We start from the raw sequence: 15891 nt of genomic DNA, 5'->3' as shown, positions 1-15891 counted from the left end.
AAGGTCAAATTTTGAAGTTAAATTTTTTCAACAGAAAAGGTGTCTATTGGATGTAGTTTGAGCTCAGAAACACGATGGTGCTATTTATATTGGCGTACGATGTCAAATTCGTGCTGAAAATTGATTTGAAAAATTAATAATTGTTAATTTTTTGCAATAATGCGTATAACTTGACCATTTTTGAAGATATCTAGCTAAAACTTGCTAGAGTTAGTCATAATAATGCGTTCTATCACATATATTCCAGTTTTTTCGAAAAGTCAAATTTTTTTTGAAAAAAATATAAAAATATAAATTTTGAATTTTATTATATAAAATTTTCGAAATTTTCAAAATTTCCAAAATCCGAGATAGCAGTTTGATAGCGCAGTCTATTCTGAGTCCTTTCATGCAAATAAATTGGATCTAGCTTAAAAACTGAGGTCTTGGGAGCGATTGCCGTGGTTCAATGTTTTTCGTCGAAATCGGCCGAACATGACGTCACTCTGACGTCATTTCCGGCCGACCTATGGTAGGTACGAAGTTCAAATTTTGACACAAGGTGTCAAATTGATGCAGCCGAAGGTACTGAAAGTTTGGTGTCGATACGTCAAGCGGTTTGGAAGTTATTGCAGAAAAACGGGAGGGGGGCTATAAATAGCCCTCCCCCCAGTGGGGCGCGGGTTAACCCGCGCCCCGCTGGGCTATTCAGCCATACGCGCCCTGCTGGGGGGGGGGGGGGCAGATTCTGCCCCCCCTGTCTAACTTCCGAGCCGATGGTCGTAGAAAGACGGGGAAAACGGCAATCGAAAGCTCTCAACAAGGCGGAACTTAAGAGCCCAAATTTTTTTGCTTAAGTAGGTCAGAGGTCAGGTCAAGGTCAGGTCAAGGGTACAAGGTGCAAGTTTCTACAGTATAGGCCGTGCACCGTAGTTGCCGAAGAATGGACTGAGACTGATTGCCCAAAACGTGTTCTTAGACTACCAAGACAATATCCGTTGCATACAATGTCATTCAAAGGTCAAGGTCAAGGTCAGGTCAGGTCATGTCAGGTCACCGAAAAACAAAATATAGAAAAGGGCATGTGCGACACATGTTTTATGGGTCATTTTACTCATAGAATTCAATAGGCACACTCAATAAGTGATATGGACCACCTCTGGATGAATTTCAGGTCGAGGTCAGGTCAAGGTCAGGTCAAGTGAGGTCAAATTTTGAAGTTGGTTGTTAAGGCCTAAAAAGGTGTCTATCTGATGCAGTTTTTCACGGCGAATCGAATAGTGCTATTTTTGTTTCCGTACGAGGTCTAGAACTTCCAAAAAAAACATTTTTCAAAAATTTTGTGTGTCGTGACGTCATAAAAATTTCAATAACTTCCACATTTTTGAACCGATTCTTCTAAAACTTGGTATGTAGGTGCACATAGACCACTTCTTTGACATATATTCCGGTTTTTTCGATACACTCAAAATTTTGGATTTTATAAATATTTTCCCAAAAAAGTCAGTTTTTTGAAAAAAATTTGGGCCAAAATCAAAAATTTTCAAAAAACCGAGATAGCCATTTGATAGACAAAGTAGAATCACGTATAACCTTTGTTACGTCTTGATTCCTTTAAAAATGAAGATGTTAGCGGCGTTTGAAATTTTCCCATTTTTTAGGCGAAAATGGCGAACATGACGTCACTAAAACGTCATTTTCTCAAAAATTTTCCGACGGATTTCGCTCAAATTTTCAGGGAACGTGTCAAATTGATGTATGATAAGGTACTGAAAGTTTGACGTCGCTGGCGTAACGCGTTTAGAAGTTATTGGCGAAAAACGGGAGGGGGGCAGATTCTGCCCCCCCCCCCCAGCGGGGCGCGGGTTAACATGCGTGTACTGTGTCCCAAACAGTTTGTTTCAGGATGTAGTTTTATGGCTAACAAATTGTACTGATTTAATGTTAATTCGGTACCTTGGGGTAAGATGCCCCCTGCCCTGATGGGGAAAGACGCCCCCCTAAATCCGTAGGCTGGCCTTCAAGGAACCCGTCAAATCATTTATTACATACTTGTGATGAGAGACAAAAGCCGATCTGGGACTATTGAGAGTCCAGTACGGTCGGGTGCTCCCCATGCCGGTCTCTCGGCCCACACAGCGACTTTTTGGGCGGCATCTGACTCTGAGAGCCCTCACGACGGCCTCTGTGGCCCCCATTATTGGCTCCAAGGCCCCTCACGACATCCTTTGAGGGCTCCCACGTTGGCTCCACGGGCCGCGCTGGCATCTGAGGTCCCCACGATGGGCTCGAGGGCCCTCAAGCATCATGAAGAGCTATAAGGGCCCCACAGCGGTTTCCGAACGCCACCGCGGAGGCTTCTTTCGCCGCGCTGAACTATGATGGCCCTAACGATGACCTCTGAAGCCCCTTACGACTACCTTTGAGGGCCCTTACGATGACGTTTAGTGTCTGTTGCAGGCTCGAAGGGACTACTGATTCGTTCAGGCGATTCACGTGCCCATTTATGTCACTTATAGTGCAGGGGGCATCTCCCCCAACGCCAGGGGGCGTCTTTCCCACCCTGTGGGGTAAGATGCCCCCTTTCACTTCTTCAGGAAAATGCTTAACCCGCGCCCCACTGGGGGGGCTATTTATAGCCCCCCTCCCGTTTTTCAGCAATAACTTCCAAACCGCTTGACGGATCGACGCCAAACTTTCAGCACCTTCGGCTGCATCAATTTGACACCTTGTGTAAAAATTTGAACTTCGTAGCTACCATAGGTCGGCCGGAAATGACGTCAGAGTGACGTCATGTTCGTCCGATTTCGACGCAAAACATTGAACCACGGCAATCGCTCCCAAGAGCTCAGTTTTTAAGCTAGATCCAATTTCTTTGCATGAATGGACTCAGAATTGACCGCGCTATCAAACTGCTATCTCGGATTTTCAAAATTTTGAAAATTTCGAAAAATTTTAATAATAATATTCAAAATTTATATTTTTATATATTTTTCAAAAAGTTTTTGACTTTTCGAAAAAACCGGAATATATGTGACAGAACGCATGATTATGACTAACTCTAGCAAGTTTTAGCTAAATATCTTCAAGAATGGCCAAGTTATACGCATTATTGCAAAAAATTCACAATTATTAATTTTTCAAATCAATTTTTCAGTACGTATTTGACATCGTACACCAATATAAATGGCACCATCGTGTTCCTGAGTTCAAACTGCATCTAATAGACACCTTTTTTGTTGAAAAAATTCAACTTCAAAATTTGACCTTTTTTGACCTGAAAGTGACCTGACCTAAGCTAAATTCGACTCAAAATGACCTCGAATGACACAGACGACATCAAAATCGAAATCTTTGGCCTGAATGGACCATAAAACATGTGTCACGTGACCGACGCATGACATAATATTTCCGTGACCTGTGATGACCTGACCCTGACCTGAAAATCAAAGTACAAGTTTGGTACCCTCGAGGTATCTAGAGCATCTGTTCACGAGTGTGGAAACCAAAAATGAGCCCGATCTGACTTGTAAGACGGCGGCCAGAGCCCAAAATGTGAACAAGCCAAAATGCTAATAATTTTTACTTTGACCTGACCTGTGACGTCATCGGTGACCTCGAGGTCAATGAAATTAGGTTTCGCTCGACAGTTTTTCCGGGGCTATCAGACGCCGTTTGAATTTTGACGATCGGCCCAGTAGTTTCGGAGTTAAGAGGGGGGGCTATGAATAGCCTCCCCCCAGTAGGGCGTGTTATACACAGACCCCAGTGGGGCGCGGGTTAATAGCATAAAAGCTATCATATTTCAGGCACGAAAGTGTGTTATTTTTTGGAGAAAAATGATGTCGGCTTCCGTTGAAACTTTTTGTTTGAAACAAAAACTTCCGTTGAAGTTTTTGCTTTCAGATCCTCATTTTCGAATAATATATGAGATTGTAAAACCCTGGGCATCTTACCCCACTCTCCCCCACCCTGCACGCAGCCTAAAAGGAACCAACCATTTCCCTGCCCATCATCCGGGACCGGTTGATTAGACGCTAACTAACTCTTATCCTGCCATCCATGTGAAACGAATACGATTGTTCTTCTTCAGCATATCTACTCTTCAAAAGAAAAAAAACCTTCAAGTTAGTTGAGTAACTGGCGGCGACAAGGGGCATGCGGCGATGCACCGCCTCTCCCCACCGCTTTGCCTGAAACCATATCTTATTAAGTTAGCCGTTAAAGCCTGCGTTAAACCATGTTAAACCTTTTAGGAACCCACAAACTTGGCCATCCGTTTATCTCCTGTCTCCCAGTCCCAATGGACTCGCCACTCGCCAGTAACAATGAACAGCTTCAACAACAGCTTCGAAAAACAGTCTGACTTACAAAATGCTGTGTATTCAGTAAACAATATCGTTCATAAATGTTTGCTTATAACTTACAATAATAAATAGCAATGTGCATACCATACCAGTATAGCCTATAACAAACTACACAAACTACATGCGTACGCCGTACATTAAAGGGACCCTCCCACCTTCAAAAAAGTCAATGAATTGGCATGAAAGTGATGTCGCTCGGTTCAGAAAGAGCGAAAACCAATATCTACCAAATTTCATCGAAAAATATTCACCGGTTTTCAAGATATTAGACTTTTACTTTTGTTTACTTTTTTGGGATCTCCGCTGTTTCTAGCGACTTTATTTTAGAAGTGCGGCGTTTGCGGCAGATGTTGCGCGTAAGTAGCATATACCACCGCGTGCTACAAAACGTTTTAGTCAAACATTTAAAAATCGTTAGATATTTGCGCTGACGTCACACATTCAGAGGGGTATTCCTAAGCATTAGCCCCTCTGAATCAAAATGCTGCAATTTTGAAATTCAATATTTCCGATTTAAGGCATTTCTCGATGTTGTGAGTGCCGAAACCGGTAATTGTGAGCCAGGGACCCCATTTTGGCTATCTCAACTCAAATCTAATGTTAAGGTGGGAGGGTCCCTTTAACAAGCGTACATAAAAACTACACAAACTACTACGCATTGCGTAGTAATTGGGCTTTATAGAGGCCTACTACTCAAACAAGCAACGAACAAGCGTAGGTACAGATATTATATGGTGGGGGGGGGGGGGGGGCGATGCAACCGGATAGTTCATAACAGACAGCCATGCCCACGTGCGAACACTCCTTACGGCTTACGGTCTCGCCAAATGCCGCCAGGGGATGTTAGACTGTACCGCATGGCACTGTGTAGTGCGGCACAGTCTAACCGTGGATTCCGGTTCTCGCCGCTCAGCATAAGTCGCACGGTTAAATATATATATATTTTTTTAGTTGAAATCAAATGACTAAGAAGACATGTTCTGTCACATAACAGCAGTGTCAAGCAGCCGTCAGAGCTTTCTTAAGGCCTGGCTACACTATGCGTTTTCTGCGTGCGTTTTTGCAGGTTTGCGTGTTTTGCGTAATATCGTTCTAGGAAAAAAAGTTATAAACAATATAATTTTTACTTTGGTTATATACAAAAGCTAATATAACTCTTATGTAACTAAAATTTAAGGTGAAAAACATCACAAAAACGTAATATCGTTCTTTTTTCTAGAACGATATCACGCAAAACACGCAAACACGCAAAAAACGCACGAAGAAAACGCATAGTGTAGCCAGGCCTTTAGCCTCATCACAACATACCTCATAATCACTATTTTCAATAGAAGGAGAGCATCCAGTGGACGAAACGCTTGTCCTCGGAAGCATTCGTATTCAGGTGTTTCGTTTTCAGAACGGCGCACTGTCCACACTCCACGGAACATTTCTCCCAGCCTGAGCCACTCCACATTCTTCCGTCATGCCACGTCACGTCCTCACATCACATCACGTCACGTCACATACTCAGAGCATCACTTCCATCAGCTCCCGGTGTTTCTTTTCCTTCATGTTGACCTCGATGACGTGTCCCTTCTTGTCTGCCACGGTGGTGAGCAGCACGTGGCCCTTGGCCCAGCTGACTGACTCGATGTGTGCGTCTTCGGGCACCTCCAGACTGTAGTGCCACTCCACGGCTACGGAGGTGGTCCAGCGGTGCAGGGCCACCGTGCTGAGAACAGAGACAGACGGGACACGGGGCGGGTCAGTGGGCAACGCACGGTCTGGTGTTATCAAAACGATGCTAGAATTTGAAGGAGCCTGAGTATAGGTAACTAACGAACATTAAAACGTTACCACATTCTTTCTTCGAGTGCTTCATATGCACTTAAACGGCCATTACATATGTATTCATCGCTGAGGATAAGTGCAAGTGTGCTAAGGTCCGGCGTCTTTTCTCACTTTTGCACGGTCCTAACGGCGGTGAGCAGCGCCGAGCCGCTCCTGTTGACGCTGACAGAGGTGACGGGTCCGTGCTGGGTCACCTCGACCACCTGCGACATGATGGGTCCCTTCCAGACCAGCAGTCGGCCGTCGCTGGTTCCCGTGTACGACACGTGATCCTAAAGGCGTGAAACAAGAGTAAAGTCGACTACAGAATGATGTTCCACTTTTCACAGGCAATTATTTGCCTGGAGTAGTAGGCTGTGCCGCATCACACGGGCTAGTGGCTACGTTCACAAATTATAGCTTTGTCCCAATGCTCACAATCGACATGCTTAATTGTGTGATAAACGGCACAACTTAGCGCTCCGGTCAACTGCTAGCTTCTGAGGAGTGGAACATCATTCTGTAGTCGACTATACATGTTAGCGGAATACACGGGGGTCGGGGACATATGTCAGCGAAGATCGGAGACGGCACCTCATATGCGTTAACATGTCAGTGGAGACAGGCAGGGGATGTGAAGGAAAGGCGAGTGATACGTGAGTTTGTTTGAAATGGAACAAGATGTATGTAGCTAGATCTTCAATGGCCTTACTAATTCAAATAAGTTTTTTTGGTGCGGGTTAAAATGTGTTATCGATAAAGCGATAAATTGATAAGCTGCGAAGCCCTACATGGTGCCAGGCCGGCCACTTACCGGTCCGCAGGCCACACAGAGGAACCTCCGGTCAGAGCCCTTCTTCTTCCGCGGGATGTAGCCCTTCTGCAGCTGAATGGCCACGCCCACTATCTTACCAAACAGCACCTGGGCAACAACAAATACAGCCGTGAATATAAGCTAATGTAATGTCATATTTACAATTCAATAGACATGTGCTGCGCACCAGCGCAAGAAATAATGACGCACAGCAATGAGCACTGAGAACACATGGCAGGAACCTGAAAATTGAGCTATTGATGCTTCAGGTTGATGATAAACAAACCTACCTGTTTGGAGCAGAGGACGGTGAGCTTGAGGTCGTCCGAGGGTGAAAAGTCGGCGTCCAGGAGAGTTCCGCTCACCTGTGTCTGAGCCACCTGCATCGCTGGAAGCCGTGCGACGGCGTTAATAAAACAAGTACCTAAAAGCTGCGAACACAATCTATAAAATGTGCTTTAACGCTTATCGACATCAAGGTACCGCATCTTAATTCAGTGATTGCAGAAACGTATCTTATCCACATATGTTTGTGCTGAAGTAGAATAAACAAGACTTACCTTTCTTCCAGTTCCACACTCTGAGAAGGTAATGTCCATTTTTGTGGATGCAGCAGACAAGGAACCGACCACTGTCGGAGAACCGCATCCGGAATATGTCCTCCGCATGGGAGTTGGGCGCCTGAAAACAGCGCATACCTAAATTAAAGTGAGCGTAATAAACAGGAAATAAAAATGCACAAAACATTACGTGAAGGTAAGTCCTCCGCGTGGCATAGAAGAGCCCACCTTTTGGCTCAGGTGTGGACGACTGGGGCTGGAGAAGTTGATTTATTCGGCTCGTAGAGCTGTACCTGTTTACTGAGACAGCAGACTACTGCGCAACACGGTTATTCATTATGCTGGAATTTTTTGAGCTCTTCTCTGATCTATTCTACTCGTATTTAACACCCACACCAGACATGCACCCATTCCGTGTGATGTGGCCGTTTCCCTCAATAGTAACCCTGCCCTGTTCCCGTTACCCGGAGCATGCCGATGGTGTCGGCGTCTCGGCTCAGGTCCAGCACCGTCACAGACGAGCAGTCGTCCCGCTCAGAGACGGCCAGCAGGTGCGACTCGCTGGTGGAGACGGCCGCACTGCCCAGCACCGGCGCCTCGTGCTGGATACCCAGCACCTGATTACCTGTCCAGGTGCAAAGTAATAGGTTCTGATAGGCAATCGGGCGCCGTGAGCAATACCAATTTTTTTAACTTATAAAGGTTGAGTCTACTGTCTAACGAGTTAAAATCGTTGCCCTGATGTCACAACACAGGCTGCACCCTTCCCCCTAAGGCCCGGAGGGATCAGCTCTCCCTGCTTGTGCCTAATGCTCACCCTTCTCGATGTTGTAGCCGACGACACTGGTGCGGGTGACGACCGCGTACACCTCTCCCGACTGGAGGTAGAGCGCCGTCAGCCGGTCCTCAGTCAGGTGGCGGGGCAGGGCGGACACGGGCCGGCCCGACTCGCCGCCGGCCGGAGCGCCGTGAGACGCAGTCAGCTCTGAGAAAGGGTCAGGAATTAGAGGTCATTGGCGAGGACGGGCGGGCTGGTTTTAGGGTCGCTGAGACAACGGAGAAATGCTGCAGATAAATTGAGTGGTTGAATTAAATGTTCAATTAACTTCTGATAAAATACAGAATCAAGCTTTGGTCGAACACCGAGCAGCAATTGTTTTCAAAAGCTACTTTTAACAGTATGTGCGGCTCTTTTTGTCGACGCCTCTTTTTTCTATTCATCTGCCCTCCCTTCTTCTCCTTTATCAGCTCCCCTGCCCTGCCTGACTCCCACGCTCTCACCGAGGTCGTGCACGGCCAGGTCGTCCCCAGAGTCGGGGTCCAGCGGGTTGGTGTAGCCGGGCGCCACTTCTGTGCTCTGCACGCGGCTCCAGACGAACACCCCGCAGTCGGCGCCGCCCACCGACATCAGGTACTTGCCGTCGTACGACCAGCGCACGTTGGTCACGTGACTGCTGTGGCCGGAGTACTTGCGGAACCGGCAGAACTTCTCCTGGTTAGAGGGGACACAAGGCTGGGTCAGTACTAGCATGAGGTGTGGGTTGAAACGGACGCGAAACGTGCGGTGTAAGACAAGAAACTTATCGTGTTTTGTTTGTGTGCATTCTATTGAAATGCCCGTTATAAGACTTCAGAAGCGTAAGTGAAGCTCCCTGTTTAACCCGCGAGTTGCTGGGGGGGGGGGGGCGTTAAACGCCCCCACTTTTTTCGCCGGGCCATAGCATAAAAACAGCGCGCCGCAGGCGCGCCAAATTTCGGGTACCTGTAGGGAATTGATTGAAGCTTATTGTGACAAAGTTTCAAAAAATTCGGTAGGAAAATTTTTGAGATATCGAGGTTTTAGTGACGTCATGATATCTGAATTTTCGACCAAAAACGGCATATGTTCAAAAAATCATATAAAATCACAGAACAGACATACAGACATGCCGTAAAGGCAGTTAGACTGCCAATACCATGAACAATCAAATGGCTATCTTCGATTATTGATTATCGTTCCGCATTTTCCAAAATCTTGAACTGAATCGTGGCAATTTCTCGTGACTACTTCACGACCATGATACATGCATTTCTTAAATTGAACTTTTTGAGCCAAACACGTACACATATGATAAAATGAATGTCACCATCGTGTTCTACGCCCCAAATTACCCATAAAACATGTGTCACAGGCTGCGAATATCAGTTTTGATTTTCGGGGATATGTGCTTACCCGGTTGACCTGACCTTGACCCTGACCTATGCTTGACTGACCCCTACATGAAGCTGACACTCTTTTAGGCCTTATATGATGGATTGTGCACCGTTTTGACAGAGTTTATGACGAGAGGCGCCCATTGCGAAGTCCTGAAGTCCATGCTACTGAAAGCCCGATTTCAGGTGTTTGACCTGACCTTGACCCGACCTGTGACCTCAAAATTCAATTTTAAAGTACTCATCTGAAGCGTCTCGTCGCGTTCTTTCGTTTGCCGCCTCGTGCGTTTCGCTGCGCCTATCGGTTCTCGAGTTATCGGCTGGGGGCGTTTAACGCCCCCCCCCCCCCCAGCAAACGGTGGGTGGCGGAATACCCCAGCAACTGCCGGGTTAAGATGTGGCACAGACTCCTCTGAAAGCGTAGCTTTCTTTCCCATTCGTTCGCATCGTTCCCGCCCGCGATCAATTGGCTAGGTAGGCTGTGCCGCAATACCCAGTGTACTGCGGCGCAGTCTACCTCCCCGTTTCGTCGGCACCCGTTACAGTCAGTCTGCCGGCTGTCCCACACTGACCCTGGCCGGGTATCTGAACAGTTTGATGAGCCCTCCGTCGTCACAGGCGGTGGCCACTAGTGTCCGGTCGGGGCTGCGGTCAGCCGCGTTAATGTCGGTGAAGTCATCCTCCGGCGCCCAGATTCCGGCCAGACTCGGACTGAGCACGCAGGTCTCCGTGTGCCAGTCCAGCAGCGGCTCCACGGAGTTCGGCACCAGCTGCCGGCGGCCGGCCGGACAGTCGTGGTACAGCAGCTCGCCGGCTCCTGGGAGAAGGGGGGGGGGGCGTCAGTTAGACTCAGATATAACGGTAGACAAGGATGTATATAATGCAATTGCTTACGCCTGCCGAATGGCGTCAGCAAATGCATGTTTGCTTGCGAATGAAACATGGCAATGGTTAGCATCATTTTGGCCTTATGGGTTCTATGTAAATGTTCATCGCAGTTGAGCTTATTTCATGTGACAAGACGAGTGTAATCCCATCCCTCCCTTTGCACGTATCACCACATCTGCCACTAATCATGCTTCACGACCTTCATCAGACCTATAGAGCCAGCCCTCCGTTCGCTGCGACTCGTACCTGAGTTGCTGCGGATGAGCCGTCCGTCCTCCAGCCAGTCCACCTGTGATATGTAGCTGGATGCGTCCTTACAGACGGCCACGCGGCGCAACTGTCCGGCCTCCGACCAGTGGTACAGGTCCACCACGTCGTCATGAGAGGCGGCCGCCAGAAACCCCCGGCCGCGGACGGCCCGCGGCGACCAGCGGACGGCAGAGACCTGAGAGTCGCGGTGGTGGACGGTGGCCGCGCGCAGCAGACTGTCCGACGAGAACAGACTCACACTGCCTGCGGAGCGGAGATAGGGAGAAAAGTAGTAATAAAATTTTCCGCGAATCAACAGACCGGTAATAATCTGTAGAGAAAAAGAACAAGTGGAAAAGGGAACACATATAACGGAAAAGTCAGTGGTCGTATTGTCTGAACTATAGCAGAAATCATTTGTTGAATGTCAGTTCAAACGCATTGTGCGACCAATCCTATGTGAACTTTCATCAAAAATCCTATCAACCAAAAAAGGTGACCTCCAACTCATAGACAACGCCATTCAAGATGCTCTTCGTACCGTCCAGGAATCCGACGGCCAAACAGGAGCCGTCCGAGTTGTAGGCCACGCTGCGCGCCGGCCGTCGCAGGTCGGTCATGTGCGCGCCGCTGAACCGGTTCCAGACTCGCATCCAGTGGTCGTCACTGACGGTGACAAACTCCAGCGTGGTGGGGTGGGTGTCCAGACCCCACACCTCGCCGCGGCCGTGACCCTGCCGAGAGAGGCGGAGCGGGGGTCAGGGAGACAGGGTGGGAATAGGGAGGGACACAGGTGGGATCAGGGTAAATTCCATATGGACTTTGACCCAAATAACAAGTCTCAAGTAAACACGAAATGGAAGGTGCGACATGCTCCCTCAATGAATTAATATGAGGCCAGTTTTATCAACAGAAAAATAGCTGCCTGTCGGAAATTTTTGCCTAAAGACCGCTTCACATACATACAAACGGGATGGGCACGGGATGGGTAAACGGGATGGGCAAGTCAGCAGATAGGGCTTTACCGTTTACGCTCCGTATGTGAAGCGGTCTTTAGGCAAAAAATTCCGGCAGGTGGCTATTTTTCTGTTGGTAAAACTGGCCTCTGGTAGAGAAAAAAAAACAGTTATCGTGAGTCGAGACCAATACAGTGACGACTCCCCCCCCTCTCTCTCTCTCTCTCTCTCTCTCTCCCTCTCTCTCTCTCTCACTCTCTCTCTCTCACTCTCTCTCTCTCTCTCTCTCTCTCTCTATTTCTCTCTCTCTCTCTCTCCCTCTCACCGCCATGGTGACGCAGATATTGCCATCCTCGTAGATCTCCACGATCTCTCCGCGCTGCGTCCCGGCCACGATTCTTCCCATGCCCATGGCGCAGGCCCGGATGGACGGGTGGTCGGTCGTCAGCGTCATGTGACCCGCAGTGACGTAAGCGTTACTGATCGGGAAGATCTTGAGACAGCGGGAGAACTCGTTGTCCCAGAGGCAGACGTAACCGTCCTGGCCGCCGGTCAGGTACCCCTGGAGGACAAAGAAAGTGGTGAGTTGTGTTTGCAGTCTCTGGGAAGCCGAAGACGTGAGAGACACAAAAAAGACAACTAGCCAAAAAGATAAACACATATTCCTATATTCCTTCCTCTCTTTTCCCTTCCTCTTCCTCTCCCTCTTTCTCCTTCTCCCTCACTCTCCCTAGCGGTAAACGTTCGACCCCCTACCTCCTGCGGTGTGGCGATGCAGTAGACGGGTCCGCGGTGCGCCTTCACGGAGGTGGCCACCCGGCCGTTGGACCAGCTGTAGACGGTGCCGGACGCGCCGCCGCTGAAACTGGACCCGTCCCCGGACATGGCGCAGCACAGCATCGTGTCCTGGTTATCTGACAAAGAGACGGGATGGTCAGATACAGATTTCTGAGCAGAAAGTTACGACAACTTAGCCGAACGGTGCCTGTCACGCTTTGTAATATGTACGAAGGAGAGATGCATTGGAAATGAAATGCTCTGTATCGGCTACTTACCGAGTTTTCCGAGCACAGCGCGTTTCCAGGTCAGCCCGCCTCCGGAACGGGTCCAGAAGCGAATGTGGCGCACTCCGACTGTCATCAGCTTGTGGGGGTTGGTTGGGTCGAAGGCCAGGTCAAACACCTTCTCCGAGTGACCTCTGTGATCAGCAGAGGTCAGTCAGGTCAAACACCTTCTCTGAGTGGCCTCTGTGACCGGCAGAGGTCAGCGGGAGCGGTTAGCGGGCGGGACCATCAAGGAAAAAGCCTGCTTAGTGCTTTCATCTAATGACATCGAAATACGGCATCAACTGAGGAGAGGAACGCAATAAATCCAATATAAGATCGGCCGAGAATAACTGGAAGGTAACATAATTAGGTGTTGTGAACTCATCTCTTCAATGACAAAGAGACTTTAGCCGAATATGCTTTGACCTGCAGAACGCGTGACCGAACCAGACGAGGACAGACCCCTTTGCCCCAGAGCGTGTGACTGACCTGGCTGATGCCAGTTTCTGGCCGGTCTGCCAGTTCCAGAGTAACAGCGTGTGGTGGTCGTCGCCGCCGATACTGGCCAGCACGGAGCCCTGCTGACTGAGGGCCACGCTGACGACGGCCCGCTGGTGGGCGCCACTCAGCACGGACAGGGTGTCCAGGGTGGCCGCCGACCAGACGTGGATCGACGGGTCGGCGCCCATCTGCAGGCACGGGACGGGGTAGGGTTAGACAGGGGAAGGTAGCCGTAAAACAGCGGGGAAGATACTGGTAAAACACGGGTAAAAAAGATACACCGCAGGAGCACATACGAAAGGAAGTGGCTGCGACAGTAAGAGATAGCGGAAACAGCAGAAAGAAATAAAACGACTGATTCATGAGTCATGACATAAAGTAGAGCACGATTGAAAAAGCACGATAGGATTTATGCTTAAAAAATAGTTGTCCAATCGGCATGCATGGGAAGCAGAGGTGTCCCGTCCTTACCTGTCCGGTGGCCACCACGTCCGTGCCGGGCTGCACGGTCAGACAAAATATATCCCCGCCTCACCTGTCCGGTGGCCACCACGTCCGTGCCGGGCTGCACGGTCAGACAAAGGATGTCGTCCGTGTGCTTGTCGTAGAACTGCTGACCCAGTGTGGCCGGATCGTACACTATGCCCAGCGCGGCCAGGTGGTACACCAGGTGACCCTCCTTGCTGAAGTGCAGGTTGTTCCGCGTATCGTGACCACGGTACCTGAGGGAAATTTCATGGAGAGATTTGAATGTTTCTAAATGAAATAAAGATTAAATGACATGAAATATACGTGTGAATGAATGAGGTGCTGGAAGCGTTGAGCAATAAAATGTAAACATTCATTAAAACGAGTCCAATCAATGTTGATGTCTCATTCACTACAAGCACGGAATATGTGATATATATTCCGTGCTACAAGCTTTGCTTTTGGGAGATAGGTCGGATAAATGACAGTATAAACACTCTCTCTTAGCTCACCCTCCGACAAACTTCAGTTTGAGCCCGGCCTCTGGCAGTTTGGTGTCGGCGTTAGGGGCAGCCCTCTGCCGGGGCACGCCGCGGTGGGAGGCCGACGCCGAACGCTTCTCGCGACGCTTTCGGCTCACCCTGGTGGCAGGGGAAGGTTGTCATTCTTTTAATATTAGATTTATGCATGCTTGTCGTTGATATTGATAATTTGGCTTTCAGTAGCTGGGACGAGTCAATTGACGGAAATAAATTAGTTCACTTTACGTAATTCCCAGCTACCTACATACCTGGACGGTTTGAGGACGCTCTGCTCGTTCTCCACATCTGTGTAGATCTCCGGGAAATGTTCCGTGTCCGTGTCCGGCTCGTCATCCTCCGAGACCTGCACACTCTTCCGCACCGCCACTGGGAAACAAATCCTAACTGCATGAAAATTAGATAATGGTCAACTCTATGTAAAATATCGAAGGTTTAATTACGCAGCTGGTGGTGCTATGTGCATAGGTGTCGTAATTCGTATTAAATATATATGAATAATTTGACGATTTTAGGCATGAATTATCACGTTACCAGTGGTGCTGCACTTAATTCTCGACTTTCGAACACCTATTACTTTCGTGCCCATTCTTTAAAAAAAAGTTTAATTGTACCGCTGACGTACCGACGTGTTCACCGGTGTCCGGCGATCCGGTCTGGTACTTCCAGAGGAACACGGACCGGTCCCCGCCACCTATAGACACTACGTGGGTCCTCTTCGAGGTGAACCGCACACCGGTCACGTGTTCTGAGTGACCCACGAACGAACGGTACTTGCTGCCTGCAGTGAGAGACGGGGTACGCGATTGTTCACAAAATGGCACCATCATCTCTAATTAAAAACAGAGGTTGACCTTTATTTTCACTAATGACAAGACGCAGCGTTAGTTTTAATGAGCGGAAAGGTAACAAATGTGTACAGTTTTATGTTTACACCAGTTTGACAAGCAACAACGTCAAAGGGAGCAGCAGTCTCACCCTTTTTCCGGCAGGGAAACCGGAACAGTTTGACTAGTCCGAAGTCGTCGCCGGTGACGACGACGCCCCCGTCGGTGTCGACATCTGCGCTGTTGATGTCAGTGAGGTCCGAGTAGCGAGGCCAGATGCCGCTCAGCTCGGCGCCCAGAACTCCGGTCCGGGAGGCCCAGCGCAGGGAGTCGAGCACGTCCGAGTCTACCTCCTGCTCACCGTCTGAGGGGGAGGGTCAGGAGGGGGTTACAGGGAGTCGAGTACGTCAGAGTCCACCTCCTGTTCACCGTCTGAGGTAGGAGGGGAGGGAGTCACAGCGAGTCGAGCGGTTCCGAGTCTACCTATTGTACATACATCGTCTGGTGAGGAGCAGAGGAAGGGCCACATGGTTCTCATCGGGGGTCGACCAAAGAGCGTTGCACTGCAGTTTGCTCTTGGATAAAAATGGTAATAAAACTTCATACCGAACCACACGCAGTCACAGACCAGATCCCACCCAGTCGACAACACAGACTAGTCCCAGACGCCATCTCCGCCCCGTACCTACCTG

The 15891-nt window shown here is 48.9% G+C and overlaps 1 protein-coding gene and 1 long non-coding RNA gene across 2 annotated transcripts; both read right to left on the bottom strand.

The window, feature by feature from the left end:
* Positions 1 to 5640: 5640 nt before the first annotated feature.
* On the bottom strand, positions 5641 to 13877 carry LOC122386659 (echinoderm microtubule-associated protein-like 6). Its single transcript, XM_043376065.1, has 16 exons — positions 13837 to 13877; positions 13354 to 13553; positions 12874 to 13016; positions 12575 to 12732; positions 12144 to 12380; positions 11404 to 11596; positions 10860 to 11126; positions 10298 to 10542; positions 8814 to 9024; positions 8350 to 8517; positions 7997 to 8157; positions 7533 to 7653; positions 7263 to 7360; positions 6973 to 7080; positions 6291 to 6451; positions 5641 to 6060 (listed from the first exon to the last, which is right to left on the bottom strand). The coding sequence occupies exons 2-16, from the start codon at positions 13551 to 13553 to the stop codon at positions 5856 to 5858; spliced, it is 2676 nt and encodes an 891-aa protein (XP_043232000.1). The 5' UTR covers positions 13837 to 13877; the 3' UTR covers positions 5641 to 5855.
* A 47-nt stretch (positions 13878 to 13924) lies between these two features.
* Positions 13925 to 15090, bottom strand: LOC122386646. The gene is made up of 4 exons (XR_006257419.1): positions 14998 to 15090; positions 14624 to 14741; positions 14346 to 14474; positions 13925 to 14087 (listed from the first exon to the last, which is right to left on the bottom strand). It is a non-coding gene; the product is annotated as an uncharacterized LOC122386646 (long non-coding RNA).
* Positions 15091 to 15891: the final 801 nt, after the last annotated feature.

Source organism: Amphibalanus amphitrite, unplaced genomic scaffold, assembly GCF_019059575.1.
Source record: "Amphibalanus amphitrite isolate SeventyFive unplaced genomic scaffold, NRLGWU_Aamphi_draft 000258F_arrow, whole genome shotgun sequence".
NCBI classification, from domain to species: domain Eukaryota; kingdom Metazoa; phylum Arthropoda; class Thecostraca; order Balanomorpha; family Balanidae; genus Amphibalanus; species Amphibalanus amphitrite.
This window is presented reverse-complemented; position numbering and strand designations above follow the sequence as displayed.